Raw genomic sequence first — 22190 nt, forward strand, 5'->3', positions numbered from 1 at the left:
AAAAAATAAAAACAATATGTAAAAATGTGAGGATTATCTAAAAAAATAAAGTTAGTGTAAACAAAGCAATAAATGTAATACATCAGGGCAAATTAAGCAGATTAAAAAACAATAAAGTTAAATGTAAATATTTTATAAAAGTATAAACAACGTGGTATTGTACATTTTAAACATCAAGTAGATTGAGGTAGATGTGAGGTAAACTAGGTAAACACTGAGGTACATGTTAACGATTGTGGTCACCTGGTCTCAGACAAATGTTGTCCTCCTCCTGACGGTCACATGTCAGCTCTTGTTGGTCACATGTCGGAGATGAGGTCTGATAATTAGAGCGGTGTGTGACAAAGGATTAGGCCAAAAAAAACAAACAAACAAACAAGCACATTCTCACCGAGGTGTTGGTTTTCTGACGCTCACATCTCCTCAACTCCTCACATGAGCTGCAGCAGCGACAGCAGGCGGCCCGTCTCCATGGGGATGCAGCGTCTCCTTCATCCCAGCGCCGTTTGGATCCTGCACGCGGGGAACAACATCTCACTCTTCGGTGTTTCCTGTGTTTCGGAAAAATAAAAATCATAGGAAGCTGTGATTAGAGCTCCGCTGGAAACCCAGAGATAGGACGGTTCAAAGTGAAACTTGACTTCAAACATGACGTGGAACAAAAACCAAGGGAGCCTCGGCTGAAATCGTCTCCTGTGTGTTGAACGCAGCGGTCGGTCTTCGTGCCTGACGGTTCCTTCACCTCAGAGCCTTATCAAAAATAGCTTCACATGCAGATTAGCAGGAAAGATCTGTCCCTGCTGCTCCGACGTGTTTTCTTTTCTTTGAACACAAATAATCCTCATGTCTTTATCCACTTGTGGCCATCACGTTTGTTTGGGTTTCATTAACGTCTAAATCTCTGGAGCCGCTGCCACTGAAGGCCTGATATTAAGAACATCTTCTTTGAAGCAGCAGCAGCAGCAGCAGCAGCTTTGTACGTGCTGAGGCTACAGGAATATAGAATTAAGGAAGTTTGAACGACTCTCTAGGAATTTGTGGTTTTTCCAAGACAAAGGCAAATCAAATTGAATTGCGACATACGGCGTTAAAACAAATTTTGCCCGGGAATGACTTGGCGAGTGGAACAGACAACAGGTCGTCAGGCGGCGATGTAGACGGACGTCGACTTTGTTTACGCTCGCCAAACATTTGGATTTCGCTACATTCACTTTCTTTCATTTGTGTTCTTTTTTGGGAACTTTTTGCCCTTCATTATGGCTCCCAGGCATAAGTCAGATTCGTCTGATGTTTATGTGTCCTAGATGAGTGGTTCTCAAACTGTGGTACGCATACCACAAGTGGTACACGGGCACTCTCTGGTGGAATTCATATTTTCACATTTACATTTTCAATGGAAAAAATCTGAAACATACCATGCACAATTAATACAACATTTGAACATAAACATCTTTACCGAGGTGTTGGTTTTCTGACGCTCACATCTCCTCAACTCCTCACATGAGCTGCAGCAGCGACAGCAGGCGGCCCGTCTCCATGGGGATGCAGCGTCTCCTTCATCCCAGCGCCGTTTGGATCCTGCACGCGGGGAACAACATCTCACTCTTCGGTGTTTCCTGTGTTTCGGAAAAATAAAAATCATAGGAAGCTGTGATTAGAGCTCCGCTGGAAACCCAGAGATAGGACGGTTCAAAGTGAAACTTGACTTCAAACATGACGTGGAACAAAAACCAAGGGAGCCTCGGCTGAAATCGTCTCCTGTGTGTTGAACGCAGCGGTCGGTCTTCGTGCCTGACGGTTCCTTCACCTCAGAGCCTTATCAAAAATAGCTTCACATGCAGATTAGCAGGAAAGATCTGTCCCTGCTGCTCCGACGTGTTTTCTTTTCTTTGAACACAAATAATCCTCATGTCTTTATCCACTTGTGGCCATCACGTTTGTTTGGGTTTCATTAACGTCTAAATCTCTGGAGCCGCTGCCACTGAAGGCCTGATATTAAGAACATGTTCTTTGAAGCAGCAGCAGCAGCTTTGTACGTGCTGAGGCTACAGGAATATAGAATTAAGGAAGTTTGAACGACTCTCTAGGAATTTGTGGTTTTTCCAAGACAAAGGCAAATCAAATTGAATTGCGACATACGGCGTTAAAACAAATTTTGCCCGGGAATGACTTGGCGAGTGGAACAGACAACAGGTCGTCAGGCGGCGATGTAGACGGACGTCGACTTTGTTTACGCTCGCCAAACATTTGGATTTCGCTACATTCACTTTCTTTCATTTGTGTTCTTTTTTGGGAACTTTTTGCCCTTCATTATGGCTCCCAGGCATAAGTCAGATTCGTCTGATGTTTATGTGTCCTAGATGAGTGGTTCTCAAACTGTGGTACGCATACCACAAGTGGTACACGGGCACTCTCTGGTGGAATTCATATTTTCACATTTACATTTTCAACGGAAAAACTCTTAAACATACCATGTGTAATTAATACAACATTATTTCATCTTTATAAACATCTCTCCTGTGGTGAATCTTTAAATAAACATAGGGCAGGCCCACGCTGCTGTGTTCTGATGTTGGTCATCATGGTGGTACTCAGGTAGTACAGAGAACCACTGTCCTAGATCATGATGTCACCACTGTGTTAGCGTAGGTGAGCGACACAGATTTCCGACCCACGCGGTGCAGTGGTTCAGCTGCACTCTAATGGACCTGCTGAGGTTTAAACTTCGTATTGAAAATTGTTGAGAAAAGTCGTTCAAATTTCTCCAAATGAGACGCTGCCATTGGTGCAGGGTGGGCCGCAATTAAAACAAACTGCTGAGCCTGTGTTTTTAACCCGCAGGACTATCTGTAGGGAGTACACAGGAAAAAGTAATAGAACAAAGTTCACTGAGTGGCACTTCTTTGGCGTGGACCTACAGATCAGTTGGTGCCAAAACAACAAACTTGAACCTAAAACTTATTAAAACGAGAGTCTGCAGAAGAACGATTGGGGTTTTTTACCTTTGGTTTTATTTGTTTGATTTAGTCTGACAACTGAAACTAATCAAGACTTACACCACGGCAGTAACTGAGTCATTTCACCTCTGCTGAGTTTCCACTTTGCACTGACTGTGTGTGTGTGTGTGTGTGTGTGTAACCTTGACTCAAAGTCAGCTGCTTTTCTTGTGATAAACGATGAAGCACTAATAATATAATAACTCTTGGTTCAGTTTGGACTGATCCCAGGACAGCTTCGCTGCCACTGCTCAGGAGTGATTAGATTGTAAATCTGATTCTCAATCAGTTTTATTGGTCCGTCTTCTCTGCGGACTTTTCCTTAAAACGCTGTGTGTTTGACTGAGACTTGATTTTTTTTACTTTTGATAAATGAAACGACGACTGCAGTGATTCACCAGAGTGAAAGAAAGAGCCGGAGGAGACAGAAGGTTTTTTTTTTGTGTCTTCTTCTATATCGTCTCCCTGATGGGTGAAGTGAGTGAAGAGTGTGTGCCACTCACTGATGATGATAATGATGAGGAGGTGGAGGAAGAGGAGGAGCGGGAGGAGCTGGGCGACTCTGGCGTTGCATTTTAAAGCAGCCACTTTCATTCCCTTCATGTCTCAAATGTGCGTCGTTGAGATTCTAATCGTGTAAACGTGGGCTCCGCCTCGTTTACACAAGTGTTCACCGCCTCCCTGCTCCGTCTCTGCTGTCATTACACATCTGAAAACACACACACACACACACGTTATCATTTTCTCTCCTCCGACTGTCTCCTGGCTGTGATCATCTCTGCTCCTCATTGTTTAACTGTCACGTTTCACATGATCTCATGACAAATACTCGATGTGATAACTGTCACGAGACGCCTCAGGTTTCCTTGTACGTACGTCGTAGTACTCAACACCTACCATCAAAACTGATTGAGTTTTTCAAAACTTCAAAGTCTCTTCACTTCTTTTCCAACCCTGTAGGGGGTGCTGTGGACACAGATACAACACACAAATCCATGACACGTGCTCCGGGTGAGTGTGGTTCGTGCTGTTGACTTAGATCAGTGGTTCTCAATTATTTTCTCTCATGCACCCCTGTAAATTCAAAAATGTTTTCACGCCCCCTCCCCTGACCCACACCCTTGTAAATTAAAATACTATTGAAAACCTGATAGCAGGTGTATTATTATCTGTACAAACCACTGTGTGAGTTGCTGCCACCTAGTGACTGGAGGCTTGTTATCATTCAAGCATTACAGCAGTGGGACACTTATGTCCCCGGCTACTCACCGCAACCCCCCAGGGGGCCCCCGCCCCACTATTTGAGAAGTAATGCCGTAGAGCATTTAGATCATGAAAGTGACTGTTATTTTATCAATGACTGGACATTTTTTTCTACAACTTTAATCACCGTTTACTTTAATTACTGAGTTGTTTTTTTGTTGTTGTTGTTGTTTTGTTTTTGTAAAGCGTTCACTCTTCATTCCCAAAGTCCACAGAGAAAACCCTCGATGTCACACTGCCACCCACATGTTGAAAACCAGCCGCTGCCTCTGAGTAAATTCAACAACAGTTATTTTGCATATTCAGCGTCTGAATATGCAAAATTCTTTTTTAATTGGCAACAATTCCAGACAGCAGTAAATGAGAGGATCTGTGTCCACATGAGCTAAAAACGCTGATTTTCTCAATGGACTTTGGTGCAGGAGAGTCAGTAATTGACAAAGACCAATTTGGCAAACACAATTAGGAGAGAAAAACAAATATTTTTAGGATATTGTAAATTGTAGATTCTATGAGAAATGAGCTCCTGGTTGACTCGCCTGAAGTTGTTTTTTCTTCTCCTTTAATTTATTAGTTTTTAATTAATTCCGCTCAGTGTTCCGACTCTGGTTTCAGCTTCAGGGAAAATGATCCTGAAAATATAAAACAAACAGAAGGAAAGTCTGGTTTGAATCTATTGTTTTTGAAAGAAAGACTTTTGGTGGAGTGCAGTGACAAAGCCATGCAATTATGAGAGGTGTTAATGAGGAGTGTATGACATCACATCTCACACACACACACACACACACACACACACACACAGGGTCCTCAGAGAGCTGCCTGCCTTCATACCTCATCTCCACTTTCTGCCCCAATTAACTCTCAATAATTAATTTGTCATGTTCCACCTTGATGCTTATGCAAGATGCATGCACCGTGAGGCCTGTGCTTCAATCTAGTGTCAGCATTCGAAACACACACACATACACACACACACACACACACACTGAGAGAATAATCAGCCACTACATTTCTACACACACTCCACCTCAGCATCCATGACCTTTGAAGGCAGGTGAATGACAGCTACAGCTGAGCTCATGGAACTCACCATAACCACCCGTCCCCGGTGTGTGTCTGTGAGTGTGAGTGAGTCCTCTCATGCCGAGGCCGGGGCTCAGGAATCCAGGTAACGACGGTCCGGGGTCGCTGCAGAAGCTGTCAGCTGGGAAAGCTTCAAGGAGAGACACAGAGAAATTCAAGGACTTCTCCGAATCAGCGCAGAGATGCCGGGAAACTTTTTAATGGCAAACTTACTCTGTGCGAGACCTTTTCATTCCCACATGACGAACTAATTTCCCCTTTGAGTATCAATAAATAATCAGAGCAGGGCAGGCACAGAATCCAGCTCATATTATAGCAGCCCGTCTCCTTAATCAGGTCTCTCTCTGAGCCGGACCGTGCATGTGTTAAGGCAACAGGATCGTGACGGGAAAGCAAACAGTCAGAGCAACTTTAAAAACCCTGCAGACATACATTACATGTATTTGTGTGAATATGTACTGATAGATAACTCCACAGTGATTCCACCATGTATATATTTATATATTAGGGATGTCCAATAATATATATATATGTATATTATACATATATACATATATGTATATACCAATATACATATATGTATATATGTATAATATACATATATATATTATTGGACATCCCTAATATATAAATATTATACATATATACATATCTGTAGTATATATGTATAATATACATATATACGTATAGCCTCTCATTGTTGACTGTCATCAGTCTATCATGTGGTTCAAGCCAGAAATCTTTTTAAAAAATATTTAAAGCCCGCTGCCACACACGCTAATGTAATGAAACAACCATTGTTTCCTCTAAAATGACAGCAGAACCACACATAATAGTGTGACTGTTGCTAGCTTACTTGCTAACAGCCACCACATTAACCAGAATTGGTCTATTAGCCACTCAGCAGCGTGAAAAAGGAGAGTTGTCCAACTTAGGAACTTAGTTGTTAACAGCTAACAGCTAACAGCTAACAGCAGCCTAATTTAAATGAGTATCTGTATCTACTAAGTACATAAAAAATACTGTGGTGCCTATTATTTAAGGCCAACTTTTACATGAATCAGATTTGGAGAGAGAAGAGCTAACTTTGTACTTAATATGCTTCATGTATTATTCATGACAGTGTAGACTGGCTGCTGCCTTTTCATTCTGATGGAAAACAATGTAGAGATACTGCAATAACAGCAACACGTCTCTGCAAGAAAAAAAAAGACACATTTAAAAGAAAAAAGAAAAATCAACAGCGGCCTACTTCAGAGGCCGTTTACTGGATGAAAACAATTTTATGTTTGAGCTTCTTCAGCTTTGGAGATAACAGGGGAAAAAACATCGCCTGCTGAAGCGTCAGGATTAGATGGTGTGCATTATTGAAACCAGGAAAAGGGGTTTTAAGGAAGATAACAGCTTTAAGGGTGATAATGAGATCAGTCAGGAGAGAAGAGAGAGGGATTTTGTTTTTGTGAAGAGAAAACACTGAAATTTGGCTTCAGTTGCACTCAGGCAGTAAACTGCGCTAACTGGGGGCTGCGGGCTCTCAGAGACAACTGCAGGGGTTTCTCAATGAGTCTCAGAACAAACAAATGGGAGTCTTATTGATCTCCGGTATATCTTATGAACTCACAGCAGGCTTCCTCAGCAGGTGTGTTGAGAAAAGCCGCACGAGGAGCAGTTGTTTACATAGGAGACGCACTGCACGAAAGAAAAAAAACAATCCTCCAAGAGATACGATATAAAAATAAACAGTCAAAAATAGAGACACATCAAATGGCTTTTAACCAGTCAGAGTTAGAGTTCTGCCAGTGATACCTCAACTGTCTCAGGAAAAAGCTTGTACTGAAATGTGTCTCAAGAAAAAGCTTGTACTGAAATGTGGCCATTTAAATGAGCTGCACTTCACCCAGAAGACCAATAGGGGGCACTGTGTTGGAAAGCTGTTGTACAGTTCAGTAGGCTAACACAACAGAAAATGTGAAACACTTGCATCGTCTGCTGGTGGGAAGTGAAGATTTGGCTCTGAAATGCTAAAAGAGCTAATTTAGCGTAGCAATGTCAGAAGCAATGCTAGGACAAGAATAACTACATAGATAGATGTTGTAAATGTATCACAACAATATATTTTTGCATCCTTTTTCTATTTTGCTGTCTGAAAATAGAAGAAATCAATGTTCAGACTCAGGAAAGACGGTAAGAAAGTCAATAGCCCCGTTGCCTCCTGGGAAATGTAGGCGCGGGATATGGATTAGAAGCACTGTGACATCAATAATTGGTGTTATTACAGGAGCCTGTTGCGGCCGTTATTGAGGCAATTTGTCGGACAGATTTAAGTCATGACTCAGACATTAACGGAGACGAGCGTGGAGCGAGGGCACAGCTGGGAGCTGTGACTCAGCCTGACCTCGTCTCCACGCCGCTCTGACTCATTCATTATGGCAGTAGCTGCAGGGAGGAAAGGTGAGATGACAAACTGAGAGGCATGAGTGTCTGACATTTGCTTTTTGTTAAGTCACCGGGAGTTCACTCGAGGTGTTAACCTTATCGCACAAACACACGAGTGTGTGTATGCGTGGTGTGTGTGTGTGTGTGTGAGCCAGGATTGGATAATAAATATGCTGTAGTATTGTAATGCAAAATTTGACAACAATTCTTGTGACTTGTTACACTGTTATAAACTGCTGACATTTCCAGACGTAAAGTCTTTTGATTTTTACCAGGTCTTTGGTTGATGCATCCAAACTAACCAGGTACCAGTTACTTGCTGCGTCGGTAACCTGTTGACCTGTTGCTGGTTTTGCCTTCTATATTTATATATGTTTACATGTATATGTATAATTTTGTCTTCTACATTTATATATGTTTATATGTATAGTATATGCATATACATATATGTCTATATTTTAAATATTTGTTTTAAAACAAATAGGAAAGGCATATAACATCACATATTTACATACATACATATATACATATATGTAAATATATTTAAAATATATATTTAAACATGTATATACATGTATGTATGTAAATGTGATGTGATGTTTTTTTCCTATTTGTTTTAAAGCAAATATTTAAAAGATATACATATATGTGTATATATATACACATATATACATATAGATATAAACATATATAGACATATATATACAGTGTATATATGGGGGAAGTTTTGTTGCTTGCTCAACACACCAAATCTCTGCACAGGTCTGGATTTCAACTAGCAATCTTTTACCACTGAGCACCACTACACTGCGTTTGGACTTCACTCAGTTCATTTCCAAACAGTAATCTAATCTCTTCTCATCTCTCTCTCTCTCACCTGCTGGTCCAGGTACCTGTTTGATCCTCGGCTGCATGATCTACCCAGACGGCTGGGACAGCGATGAGGTGAAGAGAATGTGCGGCGAGCAGACGGACAAGTACACACTGGGGGCCTGCTCCGTGCGCTGGGCCTACATCCTGGCCATCATGGGCATCATGGACGCACTCATCCTCTCCTTCCTGGCCTTCGTCCTGGGCAACCGTCAGGACAGCCTGATGTCTGAGGAGCTGCTGGGAGAAAGTGAATACACACTCACAATTTTTTTTTTTACTTATTGTTTGATTTGTGAAATAAATGGTATGCATAGAGTATGGTTACATTGCTTACCATTTAACAGGATTTTAAAACCTCTCCCGTGACTTCACGTGCATTTGGTGGAGAGGACCACGGCTCCTCACGGCCAACCAGGAGGAGTCAGCTGTAGGTGTAGGAGGAAAGAGGAGAGAATACAGATGAAGGAGGGAGCAGATAATAGCAGTCGCTGACAGACAGGAAGGATGAACCAATAGCAGGAGGTTAATTGAAGCCTGGGTTTTTGCTGCACAGGGTCGTGAATTACTAATGGCTGTTTACACATGGCTCTGTCAGCGTGTCTTCATAAATCAGAGCCATGTTATCAGCCAGGAGTGTCGGCTGTAAAAGGCCATAACACTGGGGTGGAGGAGGCGGTTACCATCAGAGAGAGAGGGGGAAAGGGGGAGAGGGGAGAGGGGGGGATGGTTACATTAAAATATGAAAAAAAAATTTAAGGGGGAAAATAACTTTAATATATATATAATATACAGTATATGATATATATATATTAATATCCCTACTATGAGAGTACAACCACACAGTGGAGCAGTGGTTAGCCTGATTGCCTTACAGCAAGTAGATCACATGTTCGCTGCTTCGATCCCGGTCTTTCTACAGTATATAGAGTCTGCATGTGTTTGTAGTATTTCCCCCAGGTACTGCAGTTTTCCCCCACATTACAACAACATGCAGGATTAGGTTAACTGTTCACGCTAACGTCTGTGGTGTGAATGTGGGTGTGAACAGTTGATCGTCGCTGTATTTTAATTTTTTGACGTACTGAAAAAAAACTCTTTTCAGCTGTTTCCACGCTGCTGTTAAAACGTCTGTGGAGCTCTTGATGCAACATTGCCACCTCCTGGTCAAAGTTATTAAATGCCGCTGATCTCACTTCTTTTTTCTTCATCTTCCACAGAGAGCAGTAATAACGCCATATAAGCGCGAGGTCGCGAGAGAACAAAGATCACAAACAGGTAAGAATGTTATTGAAGAGAGTAGCGGATAAAAAGAAATAAAATAAATGAAAATTAAAACCTCGCGGGAAACTTAACGGTAAAGCAGGATATAACGAGAGAACTATGAGGAATGTTTAAGTGGAACTGTCGTATTAATTTTAATAATTGTGATCAAAGGTCAAATTATTTATTTCATGAATAACTATCAAAACCAAGTGACATACATGGTAGCTTTTTAAAATAGTGGTTCTCAAACTATGGCACGTGGAACACGTCACGCTTTCTATCAACCACAACACTTTGTTGTACATTTCCTTGTCACCTCTAGGTTTTTCTGTGGACTTGATGTGAAGGTACTTTAGCGTCCAGCTTTTCCTCTTCTGGTCCGGCCTGTTGAAGGGACACGGGGCTGATATGTGAGCAGGTCATCTAAAAAAATTAAAGGGACAAGAGATGGAGGACAAAAAAAAAAGGTCACGTAACCTTGAAGAGATGGACAGGATGACATGCTTCATTCCTGGAAACAACCTTTTCTGTAAAAAAATAAAAAAAAATAAAACAGCAACTCTTTAGAGGAAAAAACATGTAAAATAAATAAGCTTTTTTTAAATGTTGCTTTAAAACAGCATTAATTAACAAAAGGTGTTCAAACCTCTTTGTCCTCTGAGAGTGTTTTAGTCTGTTTGGAATCGAAAGAAGAAAACTCACGTGGAACGTTAGTTCCACAAACACCACCGAGGGGCAGCTCATTCACGATGAATGACAGCAGAAATAAAGAGTTCCTGTCTCACATATGGACTGAACAGACTGAGGGTAAAGCTGATCTTCCTTCTCATTCTTTCTCAAACTCCTGAAGATGTGAAGACGTTAGACTACAATGTCCTTTGACCTTTTAAAGTTTTCTGTGCAGCTCAGTGAACTGGAGAAACATCTTGAAAAAGATACATTTTGTTTTTTCAATAAATGTTTAATATATGTGATAAACCCCATAAGTAAATTTGATGTTTTGCTGGTGAACGTTTGCATATAAAGAGATATTTAAAAAAGATAAAATCGTGGAAAAGAAATGTATAAAAGACTAGAATCTGTGTTTAGTTACAGTATACGATGACCGTGTCCTTGTGCTTTGTCTTGACCTTAAATCGGATCCTCCATCAGTGTGTGCCATTGTGTACCTTGTCGTTTGAAAAGGTAACGAGGGAAGCTAACAGGAAGTGAACGTGCTACAAAGTACTCTTTGATTGGTGTTGTATTTCTTTTGTTCATTAAAAACACATTTAGAGAAAACGAACACCTTTTTTGTTTACAAGTTATTAAAAAAACAAAAACTAAGGATGCACAAAATGCTAATTATGCAATTTAAACTATTAGGCTTACTAAAAGACAATAACAGGTGGTAACACAGCGACTCCTACTGGACAAATGTATTCGAACTGTCGGTATAAAATACAGCATTTGTGATGCGTTTTACGGTTTGACAGACGGCGGGAGAAATGTGCTAACAATTCCCGTGACAACATTTGATACTTTAGCAACTTTCCACTCTCTTCACTAGCGTTTATAAACGTGTACGGCCCGCGTAAAACGTGTTTTTAAAGCTTTTATATACAACCAGACCACATACATATGATAATATATCAAATTATATGTGTAAAACACGTCAGAGTGACGTTCTATATGTGTACATACTTACATTAGCCACGTTCTCGAACTGGTGTTCTACTTGCAAAACACCTAGACTTAAAAAAAGGCAAATATTGAGCGAATACACACAAATAAATAAATATACACACATAAACATATATATACTTAAATTGATATACTTACATACTTTTAAACACGTACATATACTTACACACATGCTGTACCTATATATTGTAAATGTACCTTGTAAAGTGGATTCTTTTCCACGCTGACGCTCCCTCTTGACTGAAATAAGCAAAACCAACTGCATATATATATATATATATATATATATATATATAGTTCAAGTTCGTCAGTATGAAGATAATTGTTTTGTTTTTTTTAATCAGACCACCCTCCCCCAACAAAGTCATTCACCATGATCGTTCCACGGCACCAGATCATCCCTGCTTTAGGGCAGATCTGTCAGGGTGGAGCGCCACCTGCCAACTGATGTCATGTCTTTTTCCCTGCCCCTTTTTAAGCATTCATCAACAGTCGGGACTTGAGTGCAAATGCTAAAAAACTATTTTTGCATTTTCATTTAAACAGTGGAGTAAATATAACCAGAAACCACCAGTACCAAGGCAGTTAAGTTGTTCTGGTGCCTGGTAACAAACCTGCTCTTTTGGTCTCCTTCAACTCTTCCCGCTCTTCTCTCCTGGAGGAGGAAAAACTGTCATAGAAGTGAAGGTGGGAGACGACGACAAATGTATACCAACGACACACTGGAACAAGTGGTATAAAACTGTCATTACAGTGATTTATTATAATGAACCATGAAAAAAGCCAACCAGTGCTGTGTCTGTGAGTCTCTCTCCTCCACACAAACATACACTCACACACAAATAATAAAAAAAGACAAAGTCAAAGAGTCTCCAGAGAGAGAGAGAGAGAGAGGGAGAGAGCGAGAGAGAGAGGAAAAAATTATTAAAATAAAAACAATGCTACAGTCACAGAAACATTCAGCTTTGCCAAGAAGAGCCATTTTATATTTACATTGATGATTCAAAATGGGATGGGAGCAAATTGTACAAGCGTAGAAAAGAAGGAGAAGGAAAAAGAAAGGAAATATTTACAAACTGTTCCTGGTGAAAGCTGGAGTAACCACCTATACATTTACTTACACTTTCTACAAGTAACCATTGATATTCAAAAATAAACCGCTACCTTCCTACTTGCGCGCCACACCACTCTGCCTACTTCAGGAGACTGAGCACTCACACACACACGCACACACATTGACACGCACAGGAATATGTGCGCACGCAAGCACACACACACACACACACACACACACACACACTCTCTGAAGTGCAGTCTTCCATGTTGGTAAGCGAAGCTCCCAGTAACTGGTCTTTGTTATATCTTCAGCGGTGAACAAATATTTGTTGTTAGACAGAGGAATAAAAAAAATAATTGTGTTTTCTTTTTTTCTCTATACAAAAAGCTTCTCTTTTTCTATAATGAGCCACTAGAATAAAACAAATTAATGGTGTAAGAGAGGCGACAAAGACGAGAGAGAGAGAGAGAGAGAGAGAAAAGAGTGAAGAAGAACAAGAAGGAATAACTGACAGGAGGAGGAAGAGGGAGGCTGTGGTACAGGCTGGAATGTCAGTTGATAAGAAAGTGCGGGGCCTTACAACGGGAGTCCAAATGGGACACAGAACAGTTTTCCTCTGGTTAACAGGAAAGATATATAAAATAACTAAATGCGGCCAAAGAGTGGGGGGCTGTGAGCACCATGAGGAGAGGAGCTGTTGTTGTCCATCTTCATGTTTTTTTCAAACAGTTTCTCTTGAAGATCGTCGTCACTGTTCTTTTTTTTTTCCTTATAATTTTTTGTCCTTTTTTTCTAAAAAGTACCCTTTTATCCCACCATCAGCTGTTTTTCCACTGGCCATGTGTTCAGGTACATAGAAAATTTATCTACAGCTTATGGTACACACCCCTCTCAGGCTGAGTTCTCAGGGGCTGCTGGGGGGCCCACAGCAGGGAGAGGGCATTTGTTCAATGCCACCCTGTGCTCAGGTAACCCGAGCTGTGGAAAGGGGTCGACGACGTGGGAGCTCCACGAGTCCCAGAAGGCATCTGGGATGCGGCGGCCTGGGCCTGGCCTTGTTGAGTCTGTTGCGGAGGAGGCGGAGGAGGTGGGGGCAGTCCAGTCTGCTGGAGGGGAGGAGGTGGGTAGGTGGACTGGGGCAACGAAGGATTGGTAGCGGCACCTGGATGCATTAACGTGGGTTGAAACCCCCCCAAGTTCTGAAAGTGGAGGGGCTGCATCGCTGTGTTGGAAGATGGGGCCGGGGGAGGTGGAGGAGGCGGTGGGGGTGGGGTGAGGGACAGCAAACTGCTTCCTCCGGGAGGTTGTTGTGGTGTCTGCTGGGAGACCTGGGCCTGTGGAGGAGGAGGTGGTGGAGGCGCACTGGTCATCAAGAGCTGATGCTGCTGGATGGAAGTCGGCTGCAGGTTGACATGGAGCAGGGCCGGGTTGGACATCAGATGAGGAGGTGGGGGAGGTGGAGGCGGTGGAGCAGCTGAGCTCTGATAGTGCACGCTGTGTGGAAGAGTCTGCATCAGGGGCTGAGACCCTGGTGGGTACGGAGAAGAGACAGAACTTTTGAACCCAGGGAAAGGTCCAGCAGCTGAGGAGCTCTGGTTGGGGTAATACGCCGTGGAGACCGACGGTGCAGGTGGAGGTGGAGGAGCACCCTGTGAGTTATAGGGGGGAAAAGCAGCAGGGCCAATCTGAGGCTGAGCCTGAGGTTGGGTCTGAGGCTGCGCTGGGAACAGCGTCCTCTGACCGCGGAAGGGAGAGCCCTGCGGCTGAGGCTTGGGAGAGTGGATGATAGAAGGAGCAGGGTAGTGCACAGGGGAGGAGGGCAGTGGGGTCTGATGCAGCTTGGTGGGAGTCACAGGGGTGGGCTTGGGTCCTACAGGCTTGCTCGGGGGCGGGCCCGTGGGATTTGTCAATCTGGGCTGAGAGTCAGAGTCCTCCTCCTTTAGAGACCGACTGGGCGTTGGGTTGGAAGCACCAGGAGAGCAGGGCTGAGGACAGAACATTCAGACAAAGTAAGAACCAGCTCAGATGAATCAAACCTGTGCTGTATATTGAGAATTATACACACTGTTGTTTCTTTTACTCTTTTTTTTTTTATAATAAACTAAATATAATGGAATGTTAAGGAATGGAGATATTTCTATTTCTTTGTTGTCCATCCAGATGTGTAGGTACTTCAAAAACAGTTTCCTAATATGACATTTAAACCTCCTTAGGAAATCTTCTTTCACACACGAATGGTAAATTACTAATTATACATTCTTAACCACATTCTAATGTTTTTCCAAAAAACAGGCGTAAATAAAACTTTAAACTAACATTGTGAAAATTAAAGTAAATGGACATCACTTACTGCGTGTGTTGGTGTCCTCTGTGGACCTGGTGATGGACAGTCCCTCTGTGCAGCTGTTTCACTGCCCTCTGCCTCGCCATCTAGAGGAACACCAACGAACAACAACTGTAAGAATGATGGACATGAAACCCATCCATCTCTAAGATGAGAGCGTGAGCCTCCTTTATCTCACCTGTATCTTTATCTTTGCTGAGCAGCAGAGCTCTGTGGTAGCCGCGTTCTCTGGCCTGTTCCACAGAAGTGGACGATGTCCTGAGGTCAAACATTTACAAAAAAAAAAACAGATGTAAGGACAAGCTAATAAAATGTATTATTTGTGTGGGGTGTTGTTTTTAATGAGAACCCACCACTGTCCTTCTCCTCCCTCCCTCTCTCCTTTCTCTGCTGCTCCTTCCGCCTCCTCAGTTGTTAACGGCTCCTTTGATGTGGTGGCCAGAGTGTTGTTGCAAACCACTGGGGGAGCGGGAGGTGGGGGAGGCTCAACAGTGTTCTCCAAAACACCAGGAAATGCGTCCACGGTCAGAAGTGGTACGGTGGAGACGGGAGAGCTGCACTCTGTTTTGGAGCCACTGCGGCGAGCTTCTCGTTGTCGTTTTCTGTACTCGAGCAGAGAAACCTGTGAGGGAACAGAAACACGTCATATTTCAGACAAAAGAGCATCCTGACATCAAACCAGTAGAGGGCACTATATACACGTGCACAATCACTGAAACAAAGGGGCGTGTATACTATCAGGAAAACGTGTGTAGAGAGCAAGACAATAGCACTCCACTCTTGTAAATAAGAGGAAGCTAAACAAATATTTGTTGGTTTGAAAAAAAAAAAACATAAAAATATGTTTGTAGTGAGATTGTTTGGCCAAAAGGAAATGGGATCAATAGTTGTGGCGTACATATTTGAGACAAGTTTAGTCAAATAGTGTCGTGACCCCAGTGTGAGAAGTGTGTCTTTAGTTCAGAGTGTCTTAGAGGAACATTTAGTCAGTTCAAATCACATTTCATTACCAGCACTCAGTGAAGTGACCACATAAGAAAGTTTGGGGAAGTTTGTTGGGTGGAAAGTCATGGCCATGTGATTGTTTGCAAATATCGTTCTTATCACTACAGCATCAGCCCAATGTAAAACATGTTCATGTTGACTGGAACGTTTCAGCTCAGTGTGTGGATCATCTGTTAAGATTAATGGTTTAATTTAATTTACTGCACTCTTTACTGTGATAATACGTGAATAGCAAGTACAACACATATTTCTAGCCAAAGATGAAACTTTGTAATTTGAACCCAATAGAGAAAAGAAATCAAAGGTCAGTGAAATGGTAATTAATTTCTTGAAACTGCTGCACAACCCAAGTATAAAATACAGTTATAGATTATAAGAGTAAATATTAGAATGAAATACAATGTATATAAAACCACAGACTGTATATGGTAGATGCAGCTAAAACAGATTCTGACTTTTTTTTCAAAAGTGTACCTTTTTCTTTTGTGGTGGATTCTGTGCTGATCCTCCCACTTCACCGGTTCCATCCCCATTCAGTGTGCGGGAGAATCCTAAGGAGCCCCCCTCCTCAGAGCAGGGATAGAAGAGCTGCCCCTGGCCTTCACTGAAAGGGGTTTGAGGTCCAACCAATGGTCCTGTCCCTGCTGTGGACACCGCTGCAGTCCCAGCTGCAGCCTCGGGCCGGAAGGGAGCTGCCAGAGGCTCCAGGGTGTGCGAGGGGGTGAGGTCCCTTAAGTTTGAGTTGACTGGGGAGAAGTTCAGTCCAGCTGTTCCAGTCGGGCCTCTTTCTGGACTTTTAATCCAACCAGGAAAAGAGGGGGCACAAGTCTCTAAAGACGAGGACGTCTCGCCGTTGCCCTCAATACCTGTACTATCTATCCTCTCCTCTGCAAAGTCCACGGGGTCTGCTGCTGGGGGCTGAGGACTGTCTGGAACAGACAGAACAGACACCTTGGCTTCCGTCTGGACAACTTCAGAGCTGCTGGCTCTGACGCACGGAGAGGAGACTAACGAAGGGGGATGATCAGCCTTGGGAAGAAGAGAAGAAATAAGAGATGTTCATCATGTTCATGTTGTTGATAAATGAACTTTAGTTTGTGCAGATAATCATAAACTATTGCTGATGAACATTCACCTCTTGCACGCTTGGTTTCCGGGTGACCTCCGGTGAATTTTCTACTGAAGATTCACTCTGTAAAATCAACCAGACTTTTAGTGCATCAGTTAATTTCTCATACATTAAGAAAATCAAAACCACAGCCTCACCTCCAGGGGAGCACTAAGTGTCGGCGTTGGGGTGCTGGGCAGGGGCTCTGGATTGAGCTCTTCAGTACGGGGGCGTGGTGGAGTAGTCAGTAAGACGGGTGTTACGGGAGTCTCTGAAGGGTCTGACCTGGTGGGTGTGGCACATGGTGAGCCGTAAGGTGTGGAGCCCTCGGACATACAGGCATCCAACGGGCTGAGCCGCCGTTTCTTCAGAGGGGTGGGCAGCTCTGAAAAAATAGAAGCAATAAAGAACAGTTTTTAATTTGTCTTTTTTTATTAGAAAAATTCAATCAAGTGACTAACAAGTGCATGTTTCTTTAGGGAAGGTTAGAAGACACCTGGAGAGTCACTTCAATGACTACAGTTGATGCTGTTTAAGGTTCATAAAGAAAAACTATAAGTTGTCACGAGCACTGGATAGTTTTACCTGGTAACAAACAAGTGCCATTATAGGGTAGAGGACTGTCAGAGTCTCCGTTAATGGCGGGGCTGAGTGGGCCTTCACTGGGCATACAGAAGCTGGGACGCCTGGCAGGACTGGGGGAGCCCTCCTCTTCTAGAGCCTGCTTTAACCACCGCTGTGGGACAGAGAGAGAGATGAATCAACATTCTGACATGACATCGGGCATTATGTACATGATGATATCAGTGGAGATAATTTGTCAATTAGTGGCGCTTTGGCCCAGAGGCAATGTCTCTGTCATTGGTGTGGAACCCCAGGGTTCACCTCCTGGACAAGTTCGAATCCCGGTTAGGGCGGTTAATACCTTCCAGTGGACTCACCACCCGCAGGAAGGTTTGGGGGGTTGGTATGGTGCAATGTGATTTGGGTGGCGACTGCTGTCCCCGCGACCCGGTAACGGATAAGCGGATGAAAATGGATGGATGGATGGATAATTTGTCAATTATGAATTTTAAAATCCACAGATTTTTTTTAAAAGTGGAAGGCTTCTAAAGCAGGCAGTCGTACCTTTTTGCAGGAGCCCGTCGTTGGAAGCGTCTCTGGCAGTTCCCTAGATCTCCGTCTCCCTGTGGGAACTCCCGGAGTGGTGGGGCTGCGGTTAGCCAGAAATGGGGACGAGAAGCGAACGTAGTGTTTGGGCGTGCTGTACACCTGCGGTGAGCAGGTCATGCCTGGAAGAGCATTGAGCTGTGTAGCCAACACTTCAGGGTCACTGCTTATTCTCAGGGGTCTCTCTGGGACTGGCTCAGGAGTTCGCACGGCACCACGGTCCTGCTGCTTCTCTCCCACCCATTCGCTGACAAAGTGCTGTGAAACAAAGCTCAAGACTCAGCTAATCATCCAGTACAAACAATTTCTATTAATAATGTGAAAAAGAAAGTAGCAAAGCACCTTTTTTGTTTTGAAGCTCTTGCTTCCGGTGCGGTTTCTGTCAGGTGCTGGTGAGCTGCTGTGGGGTGGACTGGTATCTGGTGCTTGGGCAGCGACAGCTTCGGGCTCTGGTGCAGTGGGCGTTTCTCCTTCAGGAGGATCGTTGGTCAAGGGCTCCACTGACTCCACAGGAGAGCCTGGTGGCAGGTCAGAACAGGTGCTGATGGTGCGAGCTCGTCGACGCTGTTGGCCAATGTGCGTGCGGTTCCGTGAGAAACTCTTCCTGTTTCTGGATCCTTTGACCTTCGCAGGCTTTATTCCTGGCTCCTCCTTGATCTCCAGAAGTGGCTGCAAAAGACAGTTCAATGTTACTACACGCCCCTTATGTTTACATGTCACTTGTTATACAGGTGATTTGGCATTCTTACAACTGGGTTTTTGTGTCTTCTCTCGGCTCTTACCTGTGCGACAGTTGGGGAATCTGCCGTCTCAGGTGTGACTGGAGGCTCTTCCTTGATGTCACTTCGGCCTCCGACCTCCGACTTGACACTGCCGATTCTCTCCAGGGCTTGCTCCCGTCTTTTTTCTCTCTTCTCCATGCGAGCAAAAGCTTGCAGAATGGCCTCCATCTTTCTTTCTTCTCGTGTCTACAAATGTAAAAGGGGTGGGGGTTGACAGAGCAGGGAGCAGGAGAATGAGTCCATGGATCTTCAATTATAACCATGGAATGAAAGAGGTGGAAAATTGTGTTGCAGAGATATAGCCTTTCCAGAGCAGAGTAGCAGTGAGGATTTAGGAAAAACCTTTGCAAAAACAAAAAATATATATATATAAAATAAAAGTCAACAGGCAAATGATATAACGATGCATAACAGGTAACAGAAACAACCAGAAATGTGTGCTTTCTGTTTGTGGCTGAAAAGAAATTACGAGCAGTAGTTAAAGCATTGGGACAACTGCACACATAGTACTTTTCTAGTCCTGATGACCTCTCAAAATGCTTTAAACTGTAGATTTGTCCATATGCATACTGACAGCATGTAACAGTGCAACCCTGGAATCGAACACACAACCCTTTGGATGTAAGACAACTGCACTACCTACTGCCTCATTTTGAGCTAGAACACAAAGTTGATATGGGTCAGGCTTTGGGTCAGTAAATAACCTGCTTCGGGTAAAAATGTGACATCCTTCTCACAGCGATAGTAATGCAGAGATGACAACATCTGAGTTATTTGATTTTGCCAAAATGGGGAAAAATATTCTTATTATCATTATTTAAGTTGAAAATCTATGACATTTTTTAAAGCAAGTGCGTAAAAATGTCTCAAAAAACTAAACTAAAACCATTTGGTTTCTGGGACTCAACAAATCCAATTCTCTTCTCATACCAACTGAACATATATCTTCACATGTTATTTATGTCACACCTGCCAAAGCCGTTGGTGTATAATTACTTAAAAAAGTCTTCAGCTTCATTTGCCCTGGAGGGACATATATGTCTCACTGACAGTTACCACACAAAACATTACTCAGCACAAATACAACATGCCACCAGGAAGAAAAAGTGCACCCTTGCACTGACAAATGTGCAATCAGATAAGCAACAGACTAAAAGCCAAAAGGCACATCGGTGCATGTAGGAAACCATCACACGCTGATGTCATCTCCCCGACACCTTACAACATGTATTAACAACGTCCTTTAGCATTTCCTATAGCTGTGACAGTTAATGTGAAAATGCATGTCTCTGCTGTAGCAGCCAGAACTCTCCTGGGCCGCATCCCATATAAAAATAGACCTCCAGATCTCCCCAAAGTCAATACGGCCCTGGCAACAAGGCTCTAACCTCTGCAGTCCTTCTCCTTAACTGTGCATCCTTAACTGGCCATTAGCAGAGCTGTGTGATCGCCAATGATGAGTCAGCACTTTACACTGGGGTTCCAGCCTATGAAATGGAAAGGACTGTAGGGTCATTTCTAGTGTGTGTGTTTGTGTGTGTGTGTGTGTCACTGACTGAAACTGCTCTGTAGGCTTTTCTTACACCACTTGTTTTATGTAAGGAACAGGGTTCATTTTAAAAGTCATTTTGGATTTAGTCTTAGTCTTTTTGACTAAATTGTAACTCAGTCTTTGTCTCCAAATGAGGTACATAGGTTTACTAAAAAAAAGTAAAATATTTTCATGTTTAAAAAAATCCTTAATAAAATATTAAACCAAGTCGATGAAATTAACACTGGACTGTAAACTCTTTGGCAGGGGCTGGTTTTGTTAGCCGGTGTGTCACCCCAGAGGCCAATTAATTTCTTTCTGATTTAAATGAAAATGTGAGTAATAAATGTCAGTGTCAATTGATGCACAAGCACAAAGCCTTAGTTCTGGGGAAGGAATAGCAAAATTGAGAGGAAAAAATAAACAACAGGACAAAAAGCATCAGTGGCAAATACAATGACATGAGTGCAAGCAGCAGAAGAGGGTAGGGGTGAAAAAGAGAGGCAACAAGGCAGTTGCTCCTATTTAAGCTACAGCCCCTAAAGCAGACGAGATGTTGAGTTCACGCTGACAGCAACAGGGGGAAAATTTGATTTTTGCCCTTTTCTGCTTAGAAGCTGCATGGCAAAACAAAAGCTTCAGCCCCTAGCTTGGCAGACTTACCATCTTCCTCCTCCTGTCTGCAATCTGCTCCTCTGACTCCATCTCTACTTCATTGCTAACGGAGGTTTTGTCTTCTAGATCCTCATATAACTCAGGATCCTGTAAGAGGAGGGAAGAGGTGGCATGGCGCTTATCATTCAGTCTGACTACAGACTATAGGGGTAACAGGTAAGAGTGGATGTGAGTGTAAGTCAGGGACAGAGGGGAGCAACCTGAAAAAGTTACAATGGGTGGTAGGCAGTGGTCTGCCTTTGTAGTAAACACCACTAAACCTCTCTTTTTGAACAACAGGGTCGTCTCTCTGACTGAAACATTCTCTTCTTTTTGCTCATTACAGTTGTGATCAGAAAACAACACCAAGAAATAGGACTTCTCCAAAGGGAGTTAAAATAGCAGCTCTACTCAGTCTACTTTTACCCATCTGAATGTAAAAATGTGAAATATGTATTTTAATCAATAGCATAACTACAACAGAATGAACTTACTCCTCAAAAGAAACAACTGAGAGGGGTGATGGGAGAAGGAGGGAACTCAAGAGGACATACAGTTATTAAGAGTGGCAAAATGGTAAACACATGCACCGACCATTTCACATAGAAGAAAAACCAAACAAATACATGCAGTGACCGTACCGGTTCATGTACTTCATGTACTATCAAGAAACAAAGTCTTTTTTTTACAAGCAATCAAAAAGTTTTGGTCAAGGTGCTTCTGGTATGAGGATCATAAAGAAACAGAACCTACCTGGTTGTTGGAGATGGAGAGACGGAGAGGAGAAAGCTTTCTCTGTTTCCCATCGCCAACGCCCTTGCTCTTCCCCTCGCCTTCCAAAACTATGTTCTGGTTCTGGCCCTCTTCACGGGTTACATCCTTTTCCTTGCGGCTGCCCCGCCGCCGGCTTACAATGACGAGGTTCTCCGTGGGCTCCTGGTT

The 22190-nt window shown here is 43.0% G+C and overlaps 2 protein-coding genes across 2 annotated transcripts in view; one reads left to right on the forward strand and one right to left on the reverse strand.

The window, feature by feature from the left end:
* The window catches only part of lhfpl3 (LHFPL tetraspan subfamily member 3), a 30096-nt gene extending 19643 nt beyond the window's left edge, over nucleotides 1–10453 (forward strand). Inside the window, exons 2-4 of the mRNA XM_008315597.3 lie at nucleotides 8668–8898; nucleotides 9869–9926; nucleotides 10237–10453. Of these exons, the coding sequence (XP_008313819.1) occupies nucleotides 8668–8898; nucleotides 9869–9891 (254 nt within the window). The 3' untranslated portion in view covers nucleotides 9892–9926; nucleotides 10237–10453. The remainder of the gene's footprint in view (nucleotides 1–8667; nucleotides 8899–9868; nucleotides 9927–10236) is intronic.
* Nucleotides 10454–12329: 1876 nt separating this feature from the next.
* kmt2e (lysine (K)-specific methyltransferase 2E) overlaps nucleotides 12330–22190 on the reverse strand; it is a 29390-nt gene continuing 19529 nt past the window's right edge. Inside the window, 13 exon segments of the mRNA XM_025057770.1 lie at nucleotides 12330–14639; nucleotides 15005–15084; nucleotides 15177–15256; nucleotides 15352–15620; nucleotides 16478–17032; nucleotides 17139–17195; nucleotides 17270–17496; nucleotides 17697–17847; nucleotides 18240–18539; nucleotides 18624–18950; nucleotides 19064–19249; nucleotides 21258–21356; nucleotides 22002–22190. Coding sequence (XP_024913538.1) covers nucleotides 13602–14639; nucleotides 15005–15084; nucleotides 15177–15256; nucleotides 15352–15620; nucleotides 16478–17032; nucleotides 17139–17195; nucleotides 17270–17496; nucleotides 17697–17847; nucleotides 18240–18539; nucleotides 18624–18950; nucleotides 19064–19249; nucleotides 21258–21356; nucleotides 22002–22190 — 3558 coding nt within the window. The 3' untranslated portion in view covers nucleotides 12330–13601.

The sequence above is a fragment of the Cynoglossus semilaevis genome, chromosome 8 (genome assembly GCF_000523025.1).
Source record: "Cynoglossus semilaevis isolate Cse_v1.0 chromosome 8, Cse_v1.0, whole genome shotgun sequence".
Lineage (NCBI taxonomy): Eukaryota > Metazoa > Chordata > Actinopteri > Pleuronectiformes > Cynoglossidae > Cynoglossus > Cynoglossus semilaevis.